Below are 27,092 nucleotides of genomic sequence, written 5' to 3' on the forward strand. Positions count from 1 at the left end.
TAGGTGTAAAGGTTAGCTTACACTCAACTGTAGGTCCGAGATACGTGTATTCAATATTCATAATAAAAAATCCTATGCAGAAGACAACTTAACAGCTCAATGGATTTGGGTGGATCCATACCATTTAAAAAAAATGGTTCATCTACATAACAGTCTGTCTTTGAGATGGTACAACACAATGAAATAATACATAACCAGGTATTACATGTATATTGGCGTGTGAACAATTTGTATGGCTCTGTGTCGCGAAATTCTCCATCAAAAACCGAAAACGAAAGTAGACTTTGTTCAGACTACTATCTAGTCTTCATACACTCCTATTGGCCCGTAGTAATTTCTCCTGTTTTCGTAAAACTTTTTAACTGTCATCTCGTGTGTGATTATATAAATCTGGATAATAATTATCTCGCCATTCTCGGTGAAAGTGGAAGAACGTAGAAAAACAAGCAAAAGGAAATCCTTAGCCTAGACCACGCTAGAGGGATACCCTCGTCAGTGATAAGAGTTTTTGAGAAGCTTGTAACGGCTGTCGGGGCGCGGCTGTATCAAACATTCGTATGATCTGTGTGAGTCATCCGTGACGTTGTTTCGGAATTTCCAGCGTTGTTTCCCAGTGCATTTTGAGGGAAATATGTGACGAAATATTGGACCTTAATATTGGAACTACGTCACAGTTAACGTGTACACTGTTTTTTTTTTCTTCCGGAATTCATGTTTTCCTAGTTTAACACATTTTTCCACATGGAGTCATATTAATGAATGAAAAAAAAAACAAAAAAAAACGCCTACGCTGTGAGAAGAGCAAGTAGCTTCACATTCGGACATCTGTATCACGAAAGGACCAACTTATGTAATGTCCGGCCAAGATGTGTACTATATTTTACTTGTCAGAAAGATAGGTAGGAAGAAAGAACGTTCAATTTTAAGGCCATCTAATTCAGAGGTTGAAGTTTTGCCAGGAAGTTTATTGGTTCACATTGAAGAAACTAACAACAAACATGGACAACTTGTTTGGATTTTGGAGTTGTTGGAACCAGAAAGTACTGAAGTGGAGTGTTATTTTGATGAAATACAACAGTTAAAACACCAGGAGCTTAACTTACTTCAGCCTATTCCTGTTTTAAGCGAACGTGTGACAGTTTTTCATGACAAAATCTGGCTTAATGAGGGAGTAACGCTTAGTTTAGGGGATCCAGTTATTGTATCACTCAAAGGCAACCCAGACTTAGCTGGTACACTGAGATACAAAGGTGTACTGAAAGATAATACTGGTATTCAGTTTGGTGTTGAACTATCAAGGGTAAGAGGATTTAAGGAGTTGTTGCCCTTTACAAAACATAATTGCACAACAGGTTTTTCCAGTTTGGTTTCACAGACTGGTGCGACTATACTATACATGGATGCATTAATAAATACAATTTCAGGAAACCTTAATACCATATGAATGACTTAAAACAATCCCAAGTTAATAAGAATGCACTTCTTATACATACAGATATGCATGCCCTTTTTTTTATACATGCACGTGTATTATGGTTATTATTCTAGTAAATAAATTGTTTACTTTCAGTTTCATTTTGACCCACTATTCCTTCTCTTTCATAGCTCATCAGATACTGGTTAGTAACTATAGTTATTTTAAAAATAGCTGGTTTCAATCTCGAGTTTAATTTGGTCAAATGAAGTACATTTTTCTCAGCCTGTTTTGAATTGCATTGAAGCCTAACTGTAGAGTATGCAACATCCATTGTTACGGTGAGTTATTCAAGGCCATTTGCTTAGTGGCCATGGGTCCCTATACAGCTAACCAGTAGTCTGTGGAAAACAGCGAAGAAAAGGGAACAAATAGTGTAGTGAACCATAGATATTGACTGGAGTTGGTTGTTGGTGACATAAGTTTTGTAGTGTCCAACAGCTGTCATAAGTTGTAAAGGCTCTAGGTTTGGATCGGTTTTGTAGTGTCCGACACCAATGGCTGTCATAAGTTGTAAACGCTCTAGGTTTGGATCGGTTTTGAAGTTTCCAACGGCTGTAATAAGTTGTAAAGGCTCTAGGTTTGAATCCTGCCCCGTCCTGGCTTACTTCAATCACCGGTACCCTTGATCTTACTAAATGTGTTTCTGATTTTTTTGACGATGCAGTTTTTATACAGACTTTTCAAGAAAGAACAAGTCAATTTGTGTTTCCCAGCCCCTGCATAAAATGAATCCAATGAACACTAGAAATAAAAGACACATATATATATATGTCTGACCTGCAGTCTGTCCTATTTTTATGCCAAGTGCCCTCAAAAGTTTTTATGAAGTCCCTTGTCCACGCCAAAACTTGTGACTCGCTGTCATGATGGCTTAGCCTATAGGTCAATGTATATATGTAGTAACGTATAGCCAAGAAGTATACATCTGTCTGTCATATTACAATTTTGGATCTATTCCCAATACAAGGTCAAGCTCCTATTGAGGTTAAAGGTCAAATTCATTGTTTGGACAGTAACCTCTTTCCTAGTCTTAGGTGGCAAGGCAATATGTTGCATACCTGTATATATCATCGGATACCAATTGTTGATTGCACTACTCTACACAATGCTACACTTATCATCCATGCGTCAACTCTTTGAAAAATCCTTGATTCAATAGAGACTATTTGATTGGCTCCATCACATTTTTAGAATTTCAGCAATCATATTGCAGGTAACATGCATGTGAAGCTGCATATCAACCACAGTGTGTTTCAGAAATTTAATATTAACAGGTTTATGAACCATTTCAGCAGAATATTATTGATACCATTTTGTCTCACAGAGATGTCTTCCTATCAATATAAACAGGTCTAGGTGATGGAAAAGCCGGTAATTAGGAATTTCAGCCTATGAGAACAGCGCCAAGTTGTTCAATTTTATAGAGACTATTACTCTATTTAGCTTGATACCCGAATTACATGCTACACAGACCAAGGCTGTTCTTAACATCCCAAAGCATTGTTGTTCTAAGTTATACTTGTTTGAAATTCTAAAGACCTATAAGACTTATTGCCCACAATGTGTTTATCTCAGAATCTGCACACCTTCATTGGCACAGCCATGTTGTTACATGCATTTTCCCCTCTAAACTGAAAAATTCTTATTCTGAATGCGTCATTTTGATAAGTTTCTATTTAGTATTTATAGAGTAACATCATTGAAATGAGGATTTTTCACCGAGTTGACCCATGTATGATATTAGTGTAGTACTAGTGTAGCACATAGTGCAATTGTACCATTTACAGGTCTAAATGGCCAACATCAAAGTCGAGCAAGGTTGGACCATAATCAGGTCTAGATCTCTAAGATTATAAAATTAAGGTCAAATTAAAGTCAATGGTTAAATTCAAATTATTTTTGTGTTAAGGATATTGGATAAATTGATGGCACAGCATTGTGTTGCATAATATTCCACTTGTTTTTGGATCCATTTTTGCTTTTTTTTAATCATCGTCTTTATACAAGTTTGACGGTTTATTTGTATTTTTCTTGTATAGTGTCTGCACATACCAGTTGCATATAGGAAACCGAAACAGTCAGATTTACTAAATTTTTGTTTTTGACATGTCGGCAGTACCAGTGCAGTTATTAAAAACAAATTTTTCCCAGCATATTAAATTTTATTTTTATTTCTTTAAAACTATTTTTAGATGAAAAGTTCTTGTCTAATGTGTTTAATTTATCATTGAGACTAAGGTTAACAGTGGGTATTGCATGAATCAAGCCCTTTTTAGTCTGAATGCATAGGTCATATGAGGTTTCTTGAAGATAAATGGATTATTTCATTTCTATATCTCAAAAGTCAGAGGCAACAGATATTGTTTTTCCATTTGGTGCCTCAACTTCTATTGAGCACCTAATATCAAACATCACTGTTAAAAAAACAACAGAATAATTTAACTTGCTTGACTACATTTATACAAAAAAAAAAGACCAGCTACATATACATATGTACATGATTATGCATACTGTTGTTTATTTTGGCACATGCAGTATATATCGTGTAGATTAGATAAGTGTGTATGTGATATCGCCAGTATAATTCACATTGACTTAAATATTTCAATGGTTTTGTCTTCTGACATAAAAAGGTATGTGTGTTGGGACCGGTTGGGATTTCCAACTGATTTTTCCCTGTTTACTCACAATGAGTATGTAGAGCTTTGTGGGTTCTTTATACTTCCTGACTGAGATATGTGGTCCCAGACACAAAAGGCTATTGTTGAGATAAAGCCATGACGTTCATCAGGAAATTCCATTCCCTAGTTGCACACTATGGTAAAAACGATATTGATTTAATTGAAGAAGTTAATTATTAATTGTCATATAAATATATAACTTACTGTACAAATTAACATAATTTTCATATATGTATATGGACATTTAAATTTTTTGTGGGAATTAATACATAAAATACTTCCATAGTGGCATTTGATTTCTTCTTTTTAAATACTTTATAAATCTAAAATAATTATAAATAATAAATCTAATTAATATATTAATTGAATGAACAATTTAATGAATTCTTATTCGAATAAAAGTAAACATTTAATTAAATCAGGTTTACACTCTTGTTAAAACTGAGATAAAGAAAGGATTATATTTTCACTGGATATTTTGTGAATGTGTCATTCTGTATTGAATGGAATTCCGGAACATATCCATGGGGTCCTTTTATGATTCTAAAAAATGCAGGGATGGCTGCATTAAATGCAAACTCTTACTGCAATTAAATTTGACAACAAATGTGTAATTTGTATATAATCTATATAATGTATATGTTCACTCATTTGATCAGAAGTGTTTCTGCATATATATATGAATACATACATTTATAACTTTATAAGAACTTTGTTAACTCCAATGTTTTTCAAAACTGATTGCTTTATAATTATCTTTCAGGAGAATCGGGGTAAGGGAACATGTGATGGTGTATTTCGTAAAAAGCGATACTTTACAACAGAAGCAAATTCTTCTGTGTTTGTGCCATTGAATAAGATTCGAAGAGACTTAACCAAACCAGCTAGTCATGGAACAGCAGGAGCTACTGGTTTCGCGAATGAACAGCAGACATTTTCTGAATATCATGATTTACGAGAAAAAGATCGGGTGGTATGGATGAGTGATAGTGGGGCGGAGTATGGGATAGTTAAATGGATAGGTATTTTACCAGATTCTCGTAATCAGGAAGTCACTGTTGGTGTGGAATTTGTAAGTATTTTGTGCAGTTTATCAAAAAAATGATTTTTACAAGTCATGTGAAATAATGTTTCAGACTGGAAAAGTCAAATCCTGTTCCACAACATTGTATGATATTATTGTCTGTAAATTGCCACCAGGCTGTATCAAAAGATGTTGTTGGTAAAAAGTGTTTAGCAGTTCATAATTCATTTATTTATTTTAAATGGACATATGCATGTGTAAGACATTGTTTTATATAGATGAGTAATCATTATACATATAAATACATGTACATGGTATATGTAATAAATGTCATGCAATTGAATTAACAATGTTTTATTTTTTCAGGATAATCCTGTGGGTTCAGGGACAGGGAAATATAAAAACACTCGTCTTTTCTACGCTAGAGCACAGCATGCTTCTCTGGTACCTATTATGGGCCTTATAAAAGCTGACGACGTCACAGTCAGGGATACAGGTGAGTGGGCCTTATAAAAGCTGACGACGTCACAATCAGGGATACAGGTGAGTGGGTCTTATAAAAGCTGACGACGTCACAGTCAGGGATACAGGTGAGTGGGCCTTATAAAAGCTGACGACGTCAGTTAGGGATACAGGTGAGTGAGCCTTATAAAAGCTGACGACGTCACAGTCAGGGATACAGGTGAGTGGGCCTTATAAAAGCTGACGACGTCAGTCAGGGATACAGGTGAGTGGGCCTTATAAAAGCTGACGACGTCACAGTCAGGGATACAGGTGAGTGGGCCTTATAAAAGCTGACGACGCCAGTTAGGGATACAGGTGAGTGAGCCTTATAAAAGCTGACGACGTCATAGTCAGGGATACATGTGAGTGGGCCTTATAAAAGCTGACGACGTCAGTCAGGGATACAGGTGAGTGGGCCTTATAAAAGCTGACGACGTCACAGTCAGGGATACAGGTGAGTGGGCCTTATAAAAGCTGATCATGACGACGTCACAGTCAGGGATACAGGTGAGTGGGCCTTATAAAAGCTGACGACGTCACAGTCAGGGATACAGGTGAGTGGGCCTTATAAAAGCTGATGATGTCAGTCAGGGATACAGGTGAGTCAGTTTTGGTGACGAATCGCTTGTAGAATGTTTTGATTGTGAAAGTTCAGAGAAGGGTTAGGAGAATGTTTAAGAATTATTAATGGAGGTGTGATTTACTAACTAATTGATTAAATCATACAGATTTGATCAGGTCATATATATATTGATTCATTCAAATCATACAGATTAAGAGCAATTACACAAAAAAGTAACTAAATAAATTATGAAATATTTGTTTTGCTAACTCTGAGAGAAGAATCTAAATTACATGTACTACAATATTATGTTACACTTAATACAAACAAATTTGTGAAAGTTATTTTAAAGAACACAAAACAATCTGTACATGTTCCTTAAATGGATTTATTGAAAAGAAATGTTGAGGATAGAGCTATAGATGCATATCTTTATAATTATGTTACTAATATTTTACATTAGAAAAAAAAATTCAAGTACTGAATATTTCATACATGTGTATGATGATGTGTTTTAGAATTCCAGAATTTTTTTCATTTCATTAAAAAAAAAAAAGAATGCGTTTATATAAAAATATATAAGGCAAATAATGACGTTCCAATTATCAGACTTGATATATTTAAACAAAAATCAGTGATAGAATGGAAAATCATTTATCTAAAGCATGTTAAGATGTTCCCTTTGCCATTCCTGTTTTTCATGTTTGTTAATTTTGTGTGTGTGTGTGTAGGGTTTTTCCTGAGGGCTTTTTTGTTCAGATAATGGGCCTCATTCCCGATTGAAATTATTTCATATTTACATTAAGCCAAATTTCCAGAATTTACAGTTTACTCTTGAAAATGTTTCCTTCCCAATTCTTTAGTTTTCTCTTAATAATGAGGCAAAAAGGCCCCATCCCAGATCTGTTGAAAAAAGCCCTGTTTTATAACAGCGTTTGGCATGAGAATGGTGGTTTGGTTACTTTGACTGACCCTAACCTTGTCTGTTTCCCCCCACATTTCAGCACCTAACTATGGAGACAGCAACAAGATATTTATGGAAGGTTCAAGTACTACACCAGAGTTACTTAGAGAACAGGAGAAACTATTATTGGAAGCAGAGAAGCGCAAGATATCTCAACAAAATACGGAAAAATTTGGTGCTCAACAGCAATATTCTAAACAAGGAACTCAGTCATATCCTAGAGAAGAACAGTTTAAACCATTTGATGTTAAAAGTAAAGTGACTGCCGATGTGCATGCTCCTCCCAAACAAATTGCAATGACTAAACCTATGTATCGACAATCCGAGCCAACTGAAGACTCCTCCAAGGGACAGGGACTGAACCCTGTGTATGAATATAATAAGACAAATCAAGGTAGGTTGACAAAATATAACATTTACAGTGTGTTGTGACAAAGTTCTAATGTACACACAAACCAAAGTGTTGTGACAAAGTTCTAATGTACACACAAACCAAAGTGTTGTGACAAAGTTCTAATGTACACACAAACCAAAGTGTTGTGAAAAAGTTCTAATGTACACACAAACCAAAGTGTTGTGAAAAAGTTCTAATGTACACACAAACCAAAGTGTTGTGACAAACAAAGTTCTACTGTACACAAACCAAAGTGTTGTGACAAACAAAGTTCTAATGTACACGCAAACCACAGTGTTGTGACGAATACGGTTCTACTGTACAAACAAACCAAAGTGTTGTGACAAACAAAGTTCTACTGTACACAAACCAAAGTGTTGTGACGAATACGGTTCTACTGTACACACAAACCAATGTGTTGTGACAAACAAAGTTCTACTGTACACAAACCAAAGTGTTGTGACAAACAAAGTTCTAATGTACACACAAACCACAGTGTTGTGACGAATACGGTTCTACTGTACAAACAAACCAAAGTGTTGTGACAAACAAGGTTTTACTGTACACACGAACCAATGTGTTGTGACAAACAAGGTTCTACTGTACACAAACCAAAGTGTTGTGACTAATAAGGTTCTACTGTACACACGAACCAATGTGTTGTGACTAATAAGGTTCTACTGTACACAAACCAAAGTTTTGTGACAAACAAAGTTCTACTGTACACAAACCAAAGTGATGTAACAAACAAAGTTCTACTGTACACAAACCAAAGTGTTGTGACTAATAAGGTTATACTGTACACACGAACCAATGTGTTGTGACAAACAAGGTTCTACTGTACACAAACCAAAGTGTTGTGACAAACAAAGTTCTACTGTACACAAACCAAAGTGATGTAACAAACAAAGTTCTACTGTACACGAACCAAAGTGATGTGACTAATAAGGTTCTACTGTACACAAACCAAAGTGTTGTGACTAATAAGGTTCTACTGTACACACAAACCAAAGTGATGTAACAAACAAGGTTCTACTGTACACAAACCAAAGTGTTGTGACAAACAAGGTTCTACTGTACACACAAACCAATGTGTTGTGACTAACAAGGTTCTACTGTACACAAACCAAAGTGTTGTGACTAACAAGGTTCTACTGTACACACAAACCAACGTATCCAGACTAACAAGGTTCTACTGTACACACAAACCAAATTGTTGTGACAAATAAGGTTCTACTCTACACAAACCAAAGTGTTGTGACTAACAAGGTTCTACTGTACACACAAACCAAAGTGTTGTGACAAACAGGTTCTACTGTACACACAAACCAACGTATCCAGACTAACAAGGTTCTACTGTACACACAAACCAAATTGTTGTGACTAATAAGGTTCTACTGAACACACAAACCAAAGTGTTGTGACTAATAAGGTTCTACTGTACACACAAACCAAAGTGTTGGGACAAACAAGGTTCTACTGTACACAAACCAAAGTGATGTAACAAACAAAGTTCTACTGTACACGAACCAAAGTGATGTGACTAATAAGGTTCTACTGTACACAAACCAAAGTGATGTGACAAACAAAGTTCTACTGTACACAAACCAAAGTGATGTAACAAACAAAGTTCTACTGTACACGAACCAAAGTGATGTGACTAATAAGGTTCCACTGTACACAAACCAAAGTGTTGTGACTAATAATAAAAAAAAATAAGGTTCTACTGTACACAAACCAAAGTGTTGTGACTAACAAGGTTCTACTGTACACACAAACCAACATATCCGCACTAACAAGGTTCTACTCTACACACAAACCAAAGTGTTGTGACTAATAAGGTTCTACTGAACACACAAACCAAAGTGTTGTGCCTAATTAGGTTCTACTGTACACACAAACCAAAGTGTTGTGACAAACAAGGTTCTACTGTACACACAAACCAAAGTGTTGTGACTAACAAGGTTCTACTGTACACACAAACCAAAGTGTTGTGACAAACAAGTTTCTACTGTACACAAACCAAAGTGCTGTGACTAATAAGGTTCTACTCTACACAAACCAAAGTGTAGTGACTAACAAGGTTCTACTGTACACAAACCAAAGTGCTATGACTAATAAGGTTCTACTGTACATACAAACCAAAGTGTTGTGACAAACAGGTTCTACTGTACACACAAACCAACGTATCCAGACTAACAAGGTTCTACTGTACACACAAACCAAATTGTTGTGACTAATAAGGTTCTACTGTACACACAAACCAAAGTGTTGTGACTAACAAGGTTCTACTGTACACACAAACCAAAGTGTTGTGACTAATAATGTTCTACTGTACACAAACCAAAGTGATGTGAATATAATGTTCTACTGTACACAAACCAAAGTGATGTGAATATAATGTTCTACTGTACACAAACCAAAGTGCTGTGACTAATAAGGTTCTACTGTACACAAACCAAAGTGTTGTGACTAACAAGGTTGTACTGTACACAAACCAAAGTGCTATGACTAATAAGGTTCTACTGTACATACAAACCAAAGTGTTGTGACAAACAGGTTCTACTGTACACACAAACCAACGTATCCAGACTAACAAGGTTCTACTGTACACACAAACCAAATTGTTGTGACTAATAAGGTTCTACTGTACACACAAACCAAAGTGTTGTGACTAACAAGGTTCTACTGTACACACAAACCAGTGTTGTGACTAATAATGTTCTACTGTACACAAACCAAAGTGATGTGAATATAATGTTCTACTGTACACAAACCAAAGTGATGTGAATATAATGTTCTACTGTACACAAACCAAAGTGTCCAGACTAACAAGGTTCTACTGTACACACAAACCAAAGTGTCCAGACTAAGAAGGTTCTACTGTACACACAAACCAAAGTGTTGTGACAAACAAAGTTCTACTATACACACAAACCAAAGTGTTGTGACAAACAAGGTTATACTGTACACACAAACCAAAGTGTTGTGACAAACAAGGTTCTACTGTACACACAAACCAAAGTGTTGTGACAAACAAGGTTATACTGTACACACAAACCAAAGTGTTGTGACAAACAAGGTTCTACTGTACACACAAACCAAAGTGTGGTGACAAACAAGGTTCTACTGTACACACAAACCAAATTGTTGTGACTAATAAGGTTCTACTCTACACAAACCAAAGTGTTGTGACTAACAAGGTTCTACTGTACACACAAACCAAAGTGTTGTGACAAACAGGTTCTACTGTACACACAAACCAACGTATCCAGACTAACAAGGTTCTACTGTACACACAAACCAAATTGTTGTGACTAATAAGGTTCTACTGAACACACAAACCAAAGTGTTGTGACTAATAAGGTTCTACTGTACACACAAACCAAAGTGTTGGGACAAACAAGGTTCTACTGTACACAAACCAAAGTGATGTAACAAACAAAGTTCTACTGTACACGAACCAAAGTGATGTGACTAATAAGGTTCTACTGTACACAAACCAAAGTGATGTAACAAACAAAGTTCTACTGTACACAAACCAAACTGATGTGACTAATAAGGTTCTACTGTACACAAACCAAAGTGATGTGACAAACAAAGTTCTACTGTACACAAACCAAAGTGATGTAACAAACAAAGTTCTACTGTACACGAACCAAAGTGATGTGACTAATAAGGTTCCACTGTACACAAACCAAAGTGTTGTGACTAATAATAAAAAAAAATAAGGTTCTACTCTACACACAAACCAAAGTGTTGTGACTAACAAGGTTCTACTGTACACACAAACCAACATATCCGCACTAACAAGGTTCTACTCTACACACAAACCAAAGTGTTGTGACTAATAAGGTTCTACTGAACACACAAACCAAAGTGTTGTGCCTAATAAGGTTCTACTGTACACACAAACCAAAGTGTTGTGACAAACAAGGTTCTACTGTACACACAAACCAAAGTGTTGTGACTAACAAGGTTCTACTGTACACACAAACCAAAGTGTTGTGACAAACAAGTTTCTACTGTACACAAACCAAAGTGCTGTGACTAATAAGGTTCTACTCTACACAAACCAAAGTGTTGTGACTAACAAGGTTCTACTGTACACAAACCAAAGTGCTATGACTAATAAGGTTCTACTGTACATACAAACCAAAGTGTTGTGACAAACAGGTTCTACTGTACACACAAACCAACGTATCCAGACTAACAAGGTTCTACTGTACACACAAACCAAATTGTTGTGACTAATAAGGTTCTACTGTACACACAAACCAAAGTGTTGTGACTAACAAGGTTCTACTGTACACACAAACCAAAGTGTTGTGACTAATAATGTTCTACTGTACACAAACCAAAGTGATGTGAATATAATGTTCTACTGTACACAAACCAAAGTGATGTGAATATAATGTTCTACTGTACACAAACCAAAGTGTCCAGACTAACAAGGTTCTACTGTACACACAAACCAAAGTGTCCAGACTAACAAGGTTCTACTGTACACACAAACCAAAGTGTTGTGACAAACAAAGTTCTACTATACACACAAACCAAAGTGTTGTGACAAACAAGGTTATACTGTACACACAAACCAAAGTGTTGTGACAAACAAGGTTCTACTGTACACACAAACCAAAGTGTTGTGACAAACAAGGTTATACTGTACACACAAACCAAAGTGTTGTGACAAACAAGGTTCTACTGTACACACAAACCAAAGTGTGGTGACAAACAAGGTTCTACTGTACACAAACCAAAGTGTTGTGACAAACACAGTTTTACTGTACACACAAACCAAAGTGTTGTGACTAATAAGGTTCTGCTGTACACACAAACCAAAGTGTTGTGACTAACAAGGTTCTACTATACACTAGTGGTGGGACATCGGTTGGGAATTCAAACCGATCCGATGATCGGATCGGCTAATGCTGCCGATGTCGTTTACCGATTATTTAATCGGTTATAAGAATATCTTCCACAACAAAGTGCAGAGTTATTTTATTGCTCTCAAACTACTAATAGTTGCTTAATTGGTTGTGTGTGTGTTTCTCACTTATATTGCTTATCATTTATTCATATATAGCTTGCATTATTGTTGATATTGTGTTAAAAAGCCAAAGAAGAATCGTCGGCATACTGTGAGAGTAGGATGGGACACTTGTCTATTTCAATACCTTTTATATTCTTGTTATTTCTTAATTTCAGAGCTAAAATTTCAGCACACATGATAAAAATGTACGGTGCGACCGGGTCCCCCTGTCGGCAGCCTCTTTGTACCTCGAAGAAGGATGAAAAATTCCCCCCTGATTAATTGTTGCACTGACATTAGTGTGAAATACCTTAATCCATTTTATTATACCTACTCCAAAACCAAAAAAATGAAAAACATTCTCAACAAAACCCCAAGAAACTGAGTCGAAAGCCTTCTCAAAATCATTACTCCAACATTGTTAGGTTTTACACGGCGATATAGATCTACTTTTGACAGGCGCCGTGTAACATCTAACTGCCCATAGCTGATTTTCCCGATGATGACGATGAAATTTTCAAAGTTCGTTTATTAAAAAAATACAGCGTGTCAACTTACATTTAAATGATCAACGGTGGCAAATATATATTTCTTTCCATAATCCAATGATTAAATGAGAATAATTTCGTAACAAACACATATTATGAAGTTTTCTTCTTCCGAAGCGGAGCAGAGCGCAAGCAGACAATACTGCCGTTAGTGATAGTAGAAATACCCCGTGATTTGCTGGTTAATACAAAAATGGATTACAACCTATGTCCTACAAGCGGAATACAACAAAGTCCGTATCATTTCGTTCCATTTGAAATAACCAAACCTATTTTGTATCAACCTTTAGGCAGCCATTTTTTTAAAAACGACTAGAAAAGTGCTACAACGACATGGGCATGTATTTTGTGTGTTCTACGCCGTATTATACTGTATATTTGTGTCTGTGACATATATATGGGATATATATTGCAAACATGATACGTAGACATCGTTGTAATGACCTGTCAACCACTTAAGTAGTTTTTTTTAGCATATTTCGTTCCGCCCGGATATCGGGGCGGAAACTGCATCAAAGAATTAGTGCTTCGGAAATAAAAGGTCGCAGTCGGCAAAATAATATCCAATAGAAAAAGAGCCGACCAGCGGCCTCTTATGTTATAGGAGTACCATCAACACGTGCCGCCATTTGCAATGGTTTTTAAAGGCTAAAGAGTAGTCTCACTTCGGTCACGTTCGAATAGTATTCAAGGGTGCCTTCGGTTGAACTATGATCGATTAATCGGTTTCGGGAAACAAGAACCGATCATCGACACCAAAGTGTTGTGACAAACAAGGTTCTACTGTACACACAAACCAAATTGTTGTGACCCATAAGGCTCTATTGTACACACAAACCAAAGTGTTGTGACTAATAAGGTTCTACTGTACACACAAACCAAAGTGTTGTGACTAACAAGGTTCTACTGTACACACAAACCAAAGTGTGGTGACAAACAAGGTTCTACTGTACACACAAACCAAAGTGTTGTGACTAATAAGGTTCTACTGTACACACAAACCAAAGTGTTGTGACAAACAAGGTTCTACTGTACACACAAACCAAAGTGTTGTGACAAACAAGGTTCTACTGTACACACAAACCAAAGTGTTGTAACAAACAAGGTTCTACTGTACACACAAACCAACATATCCAGACTAACAAGGTTCTACTGTACACACAAACCAAATTGTTGTGACCCATAAGGTTCTATTGTACATACAAACCAAAGTGTTGTGACTAATAAGATTCTACTGTACACAAAACCAAAGTTTCCAGATTAACAAGATTCTACTGTACACACAAACCAATGTGTCCAGACTAACAAGGTTCTATTGTACACACAAACCAAAGTGGTGTGACTAATAAGATTCTACTGTACACAAAACCAAAGTTTCCAGATTAACAAGATTCTACTGTACACACAAACCAAAGTGTTTGGACTAAAAGGTTCTTATGTACAAACAAACCAAAGTGTTTCGACTATGAATGCTCTTCTGTGCACACAAACCAAAGTGTTTGGACTAAGAACATTCTACTGTACACACAAACCAAAGTGTTTGGACTAACAAGGTTTTACTGTACAAAAAAAACAAAGTGTTTGGACTAACAAGGTTCTATTCTACAAACAAACCAAAGTGTTTGGACTAACAAGGTTCTATTCTACAGACAAACCAAAGTGTTTGGACTGGTTCTATCCTACAGACATACCAAAGTGTTTGGACTGGTACTATTCTACAGACAAACCAAAGTGTTTGGACTGGTTCTATCCCACAGACATACCAAAGTGTTTGGACTAACAAGGTTCTATTCTACAGACAAACCAAAGTGTTTGGACTGGTTCTATCCTACAGACAAACCAAAGTGTTTGGACTGGTTCTGTCCTACAGACAAACCAAAGTGTTTGGACTGGTTCTATTCTACAGACAAACCAAAGTGTTTGGACTGGTTCTATTCTACAAACATACCAAAGTGTTTGGACTAACAAGGTTCTATTCTACAGACAAACCAAAGTGTTTGGACTGGTTCTATCCTACAGACATACCAAAGTGTTTGGACTGGTTCTATTCTACAGACAAACCAAAGTGTTTGGACTGGTTCTATCCTACAGACAAACCAAATTGTTTGGACTGGTTCTATTCTACAGACAAACCAAAGTGTTTTGACTGGTTCTATCCTACAGACAAACCAAAGTGTTTGGACTAACAAGGCTCTATTCTACAGACAAACCAAAGTGTTTGGACTAACAAGGTTCTATTCTACAGACAAACCAAAGTGTTTGGACTAACAAGGTTCTATTCTACAGACAAACCAAAGTGTTTGGACTGGTTCTATCCTACAGACAACCCAAAGTGTTTGGACTGGTTCTGTCCTACAGACAAACCAAAGTGTTTGGACTAACAAGGTTCTATTCTACAGACAAACCAAAGTGTTTGGACTGGTTCTATCCTACAGACAAACCAAAGTGTTTGGACTAACAAGGTTCTATTCTACAGACAAACCAAAGTGTTTGGACTGGTTCTATCCTACAGACATACAAAAATGTTGACATTGATCAAGCTGATAACAATTGTCGAATTCAATAATTAATGATGCATGTTTATCCCAAATTACATGCTTTTCTTACATATCCTCAACACTAACCGCTACACCTCATGTTGAGTTTACTAAGTTACCATATATGGTATATATTTATACTGAAATAAGTCCCTTTCCTGCACGTAAAAGTTTAGAACATTATTTGACCCATCCCTATATATGTGCACCTCCACCTTTTCAGGAAAAGAGGATGGGTGTGCTAATTGAAACATATACAATGGAGGTAAAAAGCGCCTAACCTCACTGATGTGCCAATAAAATCTGTTTCACCCAAATTTAAATTACTCTCTTTTGGGATTTTGTCCTTATTAGGATGAATATGGTATTTAAGTTTGATGAAGGGTTTATTTGTGAACCACTTATAGGTTTGATGATTCTGTAAAAATGAAGAAGGGGGATGATCTGTGGATAAATATTTCACAACTACAAGGATGGCAAGTCTGTAGAACTAAAATAGTATTGTTGTGAAACTGAAACCTGTATACATTGGTAGTGGTACTGATGTGCAGCATTGTAGTGGCAAGCTCATATAATGATAATAATATGTGTATACATAGGAAATCCCGTTAAAATTTTAGTCATACTGAAAGAAATGGAATACCAGTGGTCATATATAATGTGTATACAGGAAGTAATCCCAGTTGTAATGTATAGCTGATAGACAGTGCCAACATCTATACATTAAGGAATGATTGAACAGAGTGGGTAACGCATGCCAATGTGCTGGCTTTATTACCTGATATATAAATCATTGAGTCATGTGTGTATACCTTTATCAAATGACAGAGTATTTTTATAAAGTATTACAGTTGTCTCTATCAATCTAGATATTTAATAGATATTTGATAAGATTAGTAATCTATATATATAATATATTCTATCCTGTATACATGTATGATTTTGATATTTTTACCTGTAACGTCATCTAAACATTGCTTCTCATAACGGTCATATTAGCTCACCTGGTCCGAAATAAGTTCACCTGGTCTTGTAAGGACAAGTTGAGCTTATGCCATACTGTGGTGTCCGGCTTGGTTTGGTTTGTTTTTGTTAACAGCCAGGGAGTACCCGGAGAAAAACCACTGGCCTACGGTCAGTACCTGGCAACTGCCCCACGTAGGTTTCGAACTCGCAACCCAGTGGTGGAGGGCTATTGATAAATTGTCTGTACACCTTAACCACTCGGCCACCGCGGCCCCTTGGTGTCCGGCATCCGTCCATCAACAATTGACTTCTTCTGAACCCCATATCAGAATTGAACCAAATTTGGTAGGAAGCATCCTTAGGTGGCTTGGATTCAAATTTATACATATGATTGGACTAACCCCCAGGGGACTGAGGGGCAGAGCCAAAAGGGGTCCATTTTGGACTAACCCCCAGGGGACCGAGGGGCGGAGCCAAAAGGGGTCCATTTGGCAATATTGATATTAACGACTTCTTGCATTTTTGAAACTATTAAGATCAAGAGATGAACACAATCCTGATGTAAAAATAAGCCCAGGGGTCTTTCCCCACCCCCAAGGGACTTAAATTTTTTTAGACACAATTATGTTGAGTCTTGTCTTTGTTTCTTGGTTATATCTTTGAAGCAGTTAAGATCCTCACCCCATTATCATACATATACAATGTAGCATTGTTAGACATTAACAAATATAACATGAACATTATTTTCATGTTTGCTCAAATAAACCAGGTGAGCGATACAGGCCCTCTGGGCCTCTTGTATTCAGTGAGGTGATCATGAGAGGACAAAAGGCTAAGTAAATCTGATCCATAATGCTGTGAATGCAATATTTTGTAGTCAAAGTAAAAGAACTTGCAGTAGAAATATAAATGTATACAATTATGATACGTAAATATTATTATAGAATAAAGTTAGACAATTTTTTTTAGGAAAATATCATGTCATATTTAATTATTTCATTTTACTCATATGATAAGGTTGACTAAATTTTTTAGGAAAACAGTTATAGAAAATTTTCATTTTTTCAGTATTTAATTATTTCATTTTACTCATATGATTAGGTTGACTTTCAGCCAATTATAAACATTAATTATGATGATAAGAAGCTTTTGCTTGATGGATTCAGAGTGAGGTAATAGATTGTGTTCAGCTGTCTGTTACAAATGCATCTGATTTTAACACTTGTACTATATTTTTGAAAATGAACATGAAAACATATTAATTTTAAATATTGCCATTGAACCTCGGAGATCAAGTCCTTGTCATATAGCTTTGGTACACAGTTTTTGTCTTTTGTGATACTTTACAAAATATAATCTATTATTTCATCAAAATTTTATGACAGTTCTGATGATCTTTGTAACACTGACTTTCTGCAGGATGTATCTTTTGTAACTCTCAATTGAGATTATGTCATGGCTTAACCCAGATTTAACCTAGATTTGTATTCCAGATCTCATGGATGAAGCAGAAGATACTTACCCTTCCAGAACACCTGGTCCTATTCTCCTTGTACTTTTTCAGGAGTGTCCATGCAAATCTGTATTCTTGTTTGTATTTTGCCCTCCATTAATCTATTTTGAGTTTGAATTATTGTTTTGTTATTACAGTAGTGTTTGTCAGTAATCTTTGTTGTTTTTGTTATAAATTTTCATTCATAATCCTGATTTTTTTTTTATCAATCCAGACTTGTCCCCACCTGAGCCTGTAATACGAGAGTCATTAGAACAGCCCGTGAGTGGGGGCAGCAAACGTGGACAGGAGTTGGTCATTCCTGATGCTGACCCTGATCTTGAAGTAGGGTCAATGGTGGAGGTCATGAACAACCCCCCATTGTATGGGGTTATCAAGTGGACTGGTTATCTCCCAGACCAGAAGAAACCACTCAAGCCAATCGCTGGGCTGGAAATGGTTAGTTCCTATCAATGGTTGATGTAAGAATCAACCAATCAAAAAATAGGTAGCAAGTTATGAAAATGCTCTGTATTGCAAATATCAATGAGTTTATCTACCATAAAATCCTGTAATTTTTGTCTCATAGCAATGAAGGAGTGAAAGTAAGACTAATAAGCCATTGGCATCTATACCTATATCTATTTATATCTAAAGCTTAATTTTTAGAAAGTAAATACAATTTTGTCCAATTTTTGAGTAAAAGACATTAAAAAAAAGTTTAGTGGATTTTAAGGATTGGCAAAAACTCCTTCGAATATATATTCATGTCAACTGTTATATACAAAGTAATGGGATACAGGTTTTTGGCTCGCTCACTCCATTCCTAAATTTTAAGACATGTAATTCAATGGAATTCTTTTATAATTCACAGGAAGAAGAAATATCTGCAGGAACAGACGGTACCTTTGGTCAACATCGCATGTTTATATGTGCTCCCAGGAAAGCTTTCTTCGTTCCCCTGTATAAGTGTAGGAAGGATAAAAGATTTGTAGAAAGCAAAATGTCATTAGAAGATGCCATGGGCAACAATAACTTTGGGAGAATAGAAACTCCGGACGTTCCAGGAAATATTTCTCCGCCAGATTCAATGGATGTATTCGATATAAAGCGTAGAGTTTGTGGTAAAGAAAGGGGCATTCAAGGTCATCATAACTCTTGTTACCTAGATGCTACTCTGTTTTCAATGTTCTACTTCACCACAGTATTTGATGGTATTTTATACAGACCTAAACGCAGTAATGACCTTCCTGAGTATGAAGAGGTCAAGCAGGTTATAAAGGAGGGAATTGTGAATCCACTGAGAAGGTAAGATACATTTATATATAACTAAACATTATAAAAGGTCAAAGGAGGTATTGTGAATCAACTGATACTTTAGTCAGTCCATATAAGCAATTCTCAGTCCATCAGACATTCCATCAATCTATCCTTCAGTCAGTCTGTTAGTCCAATCTTCAGTTAGTCCATTAATCAATTCTTTAGTCAATCCATCAGTCCATTATTTAGTCAGTCCATAAACCCATCCTTCAGTCAGTCTATTAATCTATCCTTCAGTCAGTCCGTTAGTCAATCCCTCAGTCAGTCCGTTAGTCAATCCCTCAGTCAGTCCATTAGTCCATCCCTCAGTCAGTCCATTAGTCCATCCCTCAGTCAGTCCATTAGTCCATCCCTCAGTTAGTCTATCAGTCCATCCTTCTGTCAGTCCATTAGTCCATCCTTCAGTCAGTCCATTAGTCCATCCCTCAGTCAGTCCATTAGTCCATCCCTCAGTCAATCCATTAGTCCATCCTTCAGTCAGTCCATTAGTCTAGCCTTCAGTCAGTCCATTCGTCCATCCCTCAGTCAGTCCATTTGTCCATCCCTCAGTCAGTCTATCTGTCCATCCTTCAGTCAGTCCATTAGTCTATCCCTCAGTCAGTCCATTCGTCCATCCCTCAGTCAGTCTATCTGTCCATCCTTCAGTCAGTCCATTAGTCTATCCTTCAGTCAGTCCATTAGTCTATCCCTCAGTCAGTCCATTTGTCCATCCCTCAGTCAGTCTATCTGTCCATCCTTCTGTCAGTCCATTAGTCTATCCCTCAGTCAGTCCATTCGTCCATCCCTCAGCCAGTCTATCTGTCCATCCTTCAGTCAGTCCATTAGTCTATCCCTCAGTCAGTCCATTCGTCCATCCCTCAGTCAGTCTATCTGTCCATCCTTCAGTCAGTCCATCAGTCTATCCCTCAGTTAGTCCATCAGTCTATCCCTCGGTCAATCCATCAGTCCATCCTTCAGTCAGTCCGTTAATCCATCCTTCAGTTAGTCCATTTGTCCATCCTTCAGTTAGTCCATCAGTACATCCTTCAGTTAGTCCATCAGTCCATCCTTCAGTTAGTCCATCAGTACATCCTTCAGTTAGTCCATCTGCCCATCCTTCAATTAGTCCATCAGTACATCCATCAGTACATCCTTCTGTTAGTCCATTTGTCCATCCTTCTGTTAGTCCATCTGCCCATCCTTCTGTTAGTCTATCAGTCCATCCTTCAGTTAGTCCATCAGTCCATCCTTCAGTCAGTCCGTTAATCCATCCTTCAGTTAGTCCATTTGTCCATCCTTCAGTTAGTCCATCAGTACATCCTTCAGTTAGTCCATCAGTCCATCCTTCAGTTAGTCCATCAGTACATCCTCCAGTTAGTCCATCTGCCCATCCTTCAATTAGTCCATCAGTACATCCTTCAGTTAGTCCATCAGTACATCCTTCTGTTAGTCCATTTGTCCATCCTTCTGTTAGTCCATCTGCCCATCCTTCTGTTAGTCTATCAGTCCATCCTTCAGTTAGTCCATCAGTCCATCCTTCAGTCAGTCCGTTAATCCATCCTTCAGTTAGTCCATTTGTCCATCCTTCAGTTAGTCCATCAGTACATCCTTCTGTTAGTCCATCAGTGCATCCTTCAGTTAGTCCATCAGTCCATCCTTCTGTTAGTTCATCAGTACATCCTTCAGTTAGTCCATTTGTCCATCCTTCAGTTAGTCCATCAGTCCATCCTTCAGTTAGTCCATTTGTCCATCCTTCAGTTAGTCCATCAGTCCATCATTCAGTTAGTCCATCTGCTCATCCTTCAGTTAGTCCATCAGTACATCCTTCAGTTAGTCCATTTGTCCATCCTTCAGTTAGTCCATCAGCCCATCCTTCAGTTAGTCCATCAGTCCATCCTTCAGTTAGTCCATCAGTCCATCCTTCAGTTAGTCCATCAGTCCATCCTTCAGTCATTCCATCGGTCCATCCTTCAGTTAGTCCATCAGTCCATCCTTCAGTTAGTCCATCAGTCCATCCTTCAGTTAGTCAATCAGTCCATCCTTCAGTTAGTCCATCAGTCCATCCTTCAGTCATTCCATCAGTACATCCTTCAGTAACACCATCATTTATCCTGGGTACAGATCTTATTTTATATGGAAGTACATGTACATCTTAAGCTTGTAGAGTGTCAAATTCAGATTTTGTATATCTTAGAGATATCTGTCTACAGAGATATAAGCCTCATTGTTTTTTTTGAGACCATAATTTATCCTGAGGTGTTACAGCTGTAGACTGCTTGCAGTACGATGATAAATAGAAATAATTTAGTTTATATGTAGAAAATTACCAAGATAGACATACCTGGGCAATAGGGATGTGTCAGCAACATTTATTTATCCGGACAACAGGATAATGTCACCAGGCGAGTTAAGAAACTATTTTGTACTTTGGACAAGAAAAATTTATGGCTGTCAATTTGTTTCCAAGAATCATAATTATCTCTTACTTTCAGTTTACAAACACTTTTCTGTTCTGTTGACTTTTAAACTTTTAACCGCACATTGACACAAGTGTCGCCAGCCATAAGTGGCTGAGGTCATGTTGTTCAGGTATTAGTAAACATAAAGTTGCGGGATTTCAAAAGATATTTGCACAAACACTCAGCTGCTTCTTTTACATACTTGAAGGAAAATGTTGTGAAAGAAAAAAGATTAACAATAGATAAAATAAGGCAACTAGCTAGGTGAAAGTCTTTTTAGTGACAATCTCATTGTTTATTACATATATATACAGTAATATAAATTGTGTTCAGTCTGATTTTTGAACTGTCATTCATGTGAACTCTGTTGGAATAAGTGCCTGGTACTTCAGAATATTTGTCTTAGCTCCACTGTTACACTGATAAGATTTAAGTAATAGTTTAGATAGACATTTGGTATTATAAGTCTGTTTGTTACTTATTTCTAGTTCCATGTTAATGTAACTTATCCAGTCAAAAGATCTTCCTAGTAACAGCGAGTAAAACCCCTTTTGACAGACTTGATATATAAACCACACCTGTAAGATAAGTCGGGATCATCAGTATGGTATATATATATATGGTGGTACATTGTAATGACACATGATCAAGGTAGGAGAGGTGCAGCTTTTTATAGATCTGATGACATTTATAGTGTCGCACTAACTGGGTGCCATGATCACAGGAATGTCACAAGAGGTTATTCATATAACTGGCTGTTGTGAGGTGTCACATTTGTGTGTTGGCAAGTGTAGTTGGTGTCCAGGTTATTAAAGTTATAAAATGATATATAAAACATTAAGCCTGCATGCATGTATTTTAAATATCTGTGTCAAGCCCACTTCCATTTATTACCGATGTACCATAGTTCAAAAAGTAATGTACATGTCCTGAATAAATGCTTTTTACAAGAGTAATCTTGGTCTGTTATAGTGTTCTAGCTTCATAGGACATGTAAAAATCCTGTCTTTCTGTATACAGTATCAAAATATTGAAATTTTAATTTTGTAAAGGATTTCCATATAAGTGCTTCTATATGCTTATCAATGTGTAGACACTGGTCATCGCCGGTAATAATTAGGGGCATCAATCTGTAAACACTGGTCATCGCCGGTAATAATTAGGGGCATCAATGTGTAAACACTGGTCATCGCCGGTAATAATTAGGGGCATCAATGTGTAAACACTGGTCATCGCCGGTAATTATTAGGGGCATCAATCTGTAAACACTGGTCATCGCCGGTAATAATTAGGGGCATCAATCTGTAAACACTGGTCATCGCCGGTAATAATTAGGGGCATCAATCTGTAAACACTGGTCATCGCCGGTAATGATTAGGGGCATCAATCTGTAAACACTGGTCATCGCCGGTAATAATTAGGGGCATCAATCTGTAAACACTGGTCATCGCCGGTAATAATTAGGGGCATCAATCTGTAAACACTGGTCATCGCCGGTAATAATTAGGGCCCCCTATATAGTAGTATCAGGTAATTATATAGTGTCCTTCTGTCTAACAGCACTTTCATTTCCCAAGATTTTCTGGAATTTCACATAATATACACTGTGAAATCCAGATGTGCAATAGCTTTAGGGTTTTTCAAAGTTCCTAAGGTCAAGACTGTTACTAAAAATAGATTGATGTGATGACCATATAGTTTTATTCCAAAAATACAGTAGGGTAAAATTAGGAAAGTGTCCGTGTTGTAAACCTTGTTCTTATCGCTACCAGGATAAACTGTTAATTGTACCCTGTTGGTATCAGGGACTTGAGCAAGTCTAATACTCCACTGTGTATTACCTGTTAGGTAAATCCCCAGTTTCGCTTGCTATGTCTGTATCCTGATAATGTTCCTGTGTATACATTCACCTGTTGTAACACAATATACATGTATTATTCAACGACCTGTACATCAGATGAATGGCTCACAGCAGATTATTACTACAGATAATGTCACATGCACATTTAGACACATATCGTATCGATATTTGTAGCAATTTACACTGGCTATTTATATACTTACAGTATGTACATATAAGTATAATTTAAAGAAAATTCAAACTAATAAATGAACCCGCTTGTCTTAATCTTTAATTTAGCAACATGTAATTATAATATACCCTTTTCAAATGCTTTTATGTAATATATGCATAAAGCTGTGAAACTTTTTGCGTTACATGAAAAAAGGAAAATAATTTTATATTATCAGAATGTATACTAATTGCATTTTACCCTATACAACTTTTTTTTTCATATAGTATGATTAATATCTCAAATAAATAGAAATATTCTTGATCACTTTTAAAATGAATTTATTGCTCTAAAATTGAGTGAAAATGTTGATATTTATATTGCAAACAAATCTCCCTTATTTTAGGCAAACTCCCTTAAAATAATCATCCATCTCCCTTATTATACCCCCGCAACGAAGTTAGGGGGGTATACTGGAATCAGGTTGTCCGTCCGTCCGTCTGTCTGTAGACACATTTTGTCCGGACAACTCCTCCTAAACCGATGGGCCGATTCCAATGAAACTTCACACAAATATTAATGATCAAGTGTAGATGTGCATGCCACTTTATTTCCCTCAAAATTATGGTTGCTATGGCAACTGGTCACTATAAACAGGTTTTCTGATAAGAACCATAACTTTAAGTTTGTCCGGACAACTCCTCATAAACCGAAGGGCCAATTTCAATGAAACTTCACACAAATATAGAGGACCATGTGTAGATGTGCATGCCACTTTCTTTTTCTCAAAATTATGGTTGCTATGGCAACTGGTCACTTTAAACAGGTTTTCTGATAAGAACCATAACTTTAAGTTTGTCTGGACAATTCCTCCTAAACCGAAGGGCCGATTTCAATGAAACTTCACACAAATATAGAGGACTATGTGAAGATGTGCATGCCACTTTCTTTTTCTCAAAATTATGGTTGCTATGGCAACTTGTCACTATAAACAGGTTTTCTGATAAGCCATTGACTCGTTCAGATTGCGGGGGTATTAGTCAGCCATCCTGGCGACAGTTCTAGTTGGTCTCCTGAAAGTATGGCATGTATGTATTTATAGGGTTGCAGTGCAAATGCACCTACAAGTATACAAGATACATTGAGTAGCATGACCTTTTGGAATATAACATAGAAATCTCAAACTTTCTGATAATATTTGATGAATAGAATCTTACATGGGTCTGTTCGATGGACAGGGATATCTCATTCCGAGTTTGGCTGGCAAGCATAAGGCTTGCAGAGTCCTGCAAGTCAAACTCGTATACAAGGGTTAAGATATTCCTATTCGTGGTACTTATGCCCATGTTTATTTTTCTCATACTTAAAAAAAGTAACAAGTTTTAAGGTCTTGTGAAACCTTTTCATCTTTCCATCATCAAGATCCCATGAAATGTGCGTGGAAATTGATGTTATCAATATGTGACGTGGCTACACTACGTAAAATGATGACGTTAAAATGTGAGTAGTGTCATCATAGCGTGTGCCACCTGTCTATTCCCTACACCGTGTGAGATTGATTATCACACCCCTAGCAATCATGGAATCACCCTGTGAAGTGAGAAATATATGTCTTATCTGCAAGTTGGAACACCTCCCATTCATCAAGAATAGCATAAATCTTTATAGTCACACTTGCTCTGAAATAATCATTTGATTGTCATAATGTAACACATACAAAAATGATTATTTGATTGTCGTAATGTAAGACATACAAAAATGATTATTTGATTGTCGTAATGTAAGACATACAAAAATGATTATTTGATTGTCGTAATGTAACACATACAAAAATGATTATTTGATTGTCGTAATGTAACACATACAAAAATGATTATTTGATTGTCATAATGTAACACATACAAAATAATTAAAAGAACAATAAGGGATTATATGTATAAGTAATTATGTGTCATTTTCAGGTATCATTATGTCAGGGCTGACAAGGTGATGCGATTACGACAGCTGTTACATAAACTAGGAAATATACCAGGCATGATGAGCGAGGAGAAAGGTAATGACATTGGAATTTTCTGGGCATTGACAGCTTAACAAAGGCACTAGTAAAGATGCAGAGTCAACTGGGTATTATTCAGAGGCTTTCTCAGGCCCTATAATGATACAGGAATGGACTGGGCTTTGAGAGCTAAGCTTCAATCTATAGGCTCTAGTAAAGATGCAGAGTCAACTGGGTATTATTCAGAGGCTTTCTCAGGCCCTATAATGATACAGGAATGGACTGGGCTTTGAGAGCTAGGCTTCAATCTATAGGCACTGGTATGACAGGATCAATACCGCTCATAATGCTTATGTCCACCAATATCATTAGGTAGTCAATATTTTGTACTCAATGTTAAACAATTGTTAACACATATATACAGTATAGCTCCATACGAGATAAACACTTTCAACACAAATAATTCTCCACATTTCAGCCGGTTAGAAAAAAAAGAAAAGAAAACTGCAGCCAATATAAAGCAATGAAGCCTCTTCGCATTTTCATTACCACTTTAGAATATGTTTGCAGAATGTGATCGATTGCAATACTGATAAAATTGAAGATGACCTTAATGTATCACTTACATAGGTATTCATACTTTTTATGTGGTCACAGATCCTGAAGAGTTCCTGAGTTTGTTATTGAATCAGATTACCAAGGCCGACCCACTACTACATATAAGGTTAGTATGACTAATTCTGTCACAGACCCACTACTACATATAAGGTAAGTATAACATGTTCTGTCACAGACCCACTACTCTATATAAGGTTAGTATGACTAATTCTGTCACAGACCCACTACTCTATATAAGGTCAGTATAACATGTTCTGTCACAGACCCACTACTGTATATAAGGTCAGTATAACATGTTCCGTCACAGACCCACTACTCTATATAAGGTCAGTATAACATGTTCTGTCACAGACCCACTACTCTATATAAGGTCAGTATAACATGTTCTGTCACAGACCCACTACTGTATATAAGGTCAGTATAACATGTTCTGTCACAGACCCACTACTGTATATAAGGTCAGTATAACATGTTCTGTCACAGACCCACTACTCTATATAAGGTCAGTGTAACATGTTCTGTCA

The 27,092-nt window shown here is 36.7% G+C and overlaps 1 protein-coding gene across 1 annotated transcript in view; it reads left to right on the forward strand.

Moving 5' to 3' along the window:
- The first annotated feature begins 600 nt into the window (after positions 1 to 600).
- The window catches only part of LOC117337317 (ubiquitin carboxyl-terminal hydrolase CYLD-like), a 32,376-nt gene continuing 5,884 nt past the window's right edge, over positions 601 to 27,092 (forward strand). Inside the window, exons 1-8 of the mRNA XM_033898235.1 lie at positions 601 to 1,300; positions 4,922 to 5,230; positions 5,549 to 5,678; positions 7,253 to 7,606; positions 18,420 to 18,643; positions 19,059 to 19,492; positions 25,916 to 26,007; positions 26,608 to 26,674. Of these exons, the coding sequence (XP_033754126.1) occupies positions 854 to 1,300; positions 4,922 to 5,230; positions 5,549 to 5,678; positions 7,253 to 7,606; positions 18,420 to 18,643; positions 19,059 to 19,492; positions 25,916 to 26,007; positions 26,608 to 26,674 (2,057 nt within the window). The 5' untranslated portion in view covers positions 601 to 853. The remainder of the gene's footprint in view (positions 1,301 to 4,921; positions 5,231 to 5,548; positions 5,679 to 7,252; positions 7,607 to 18,419; positions 18,644 to 19,058; positions 19,493 to 25,915; positions 26,008 to 26,607; positions 26,675 to 27,092) is intronic.

Source organism: Pecten maximus, chromosome 11 (genome assembly GCF_902652985.1).
Source record: "Pecten maximus chromosome 11, xPecMax1.1, whole genome shotgun sequence".
In the NCBI taxonomy this organism is placed as follows: domain Eukaryota; kingdom Metazoa; phylum Mollusca; class Bivalvia; order Pectinida; family Pectinidae; genus Pecten; species Pecten maximus.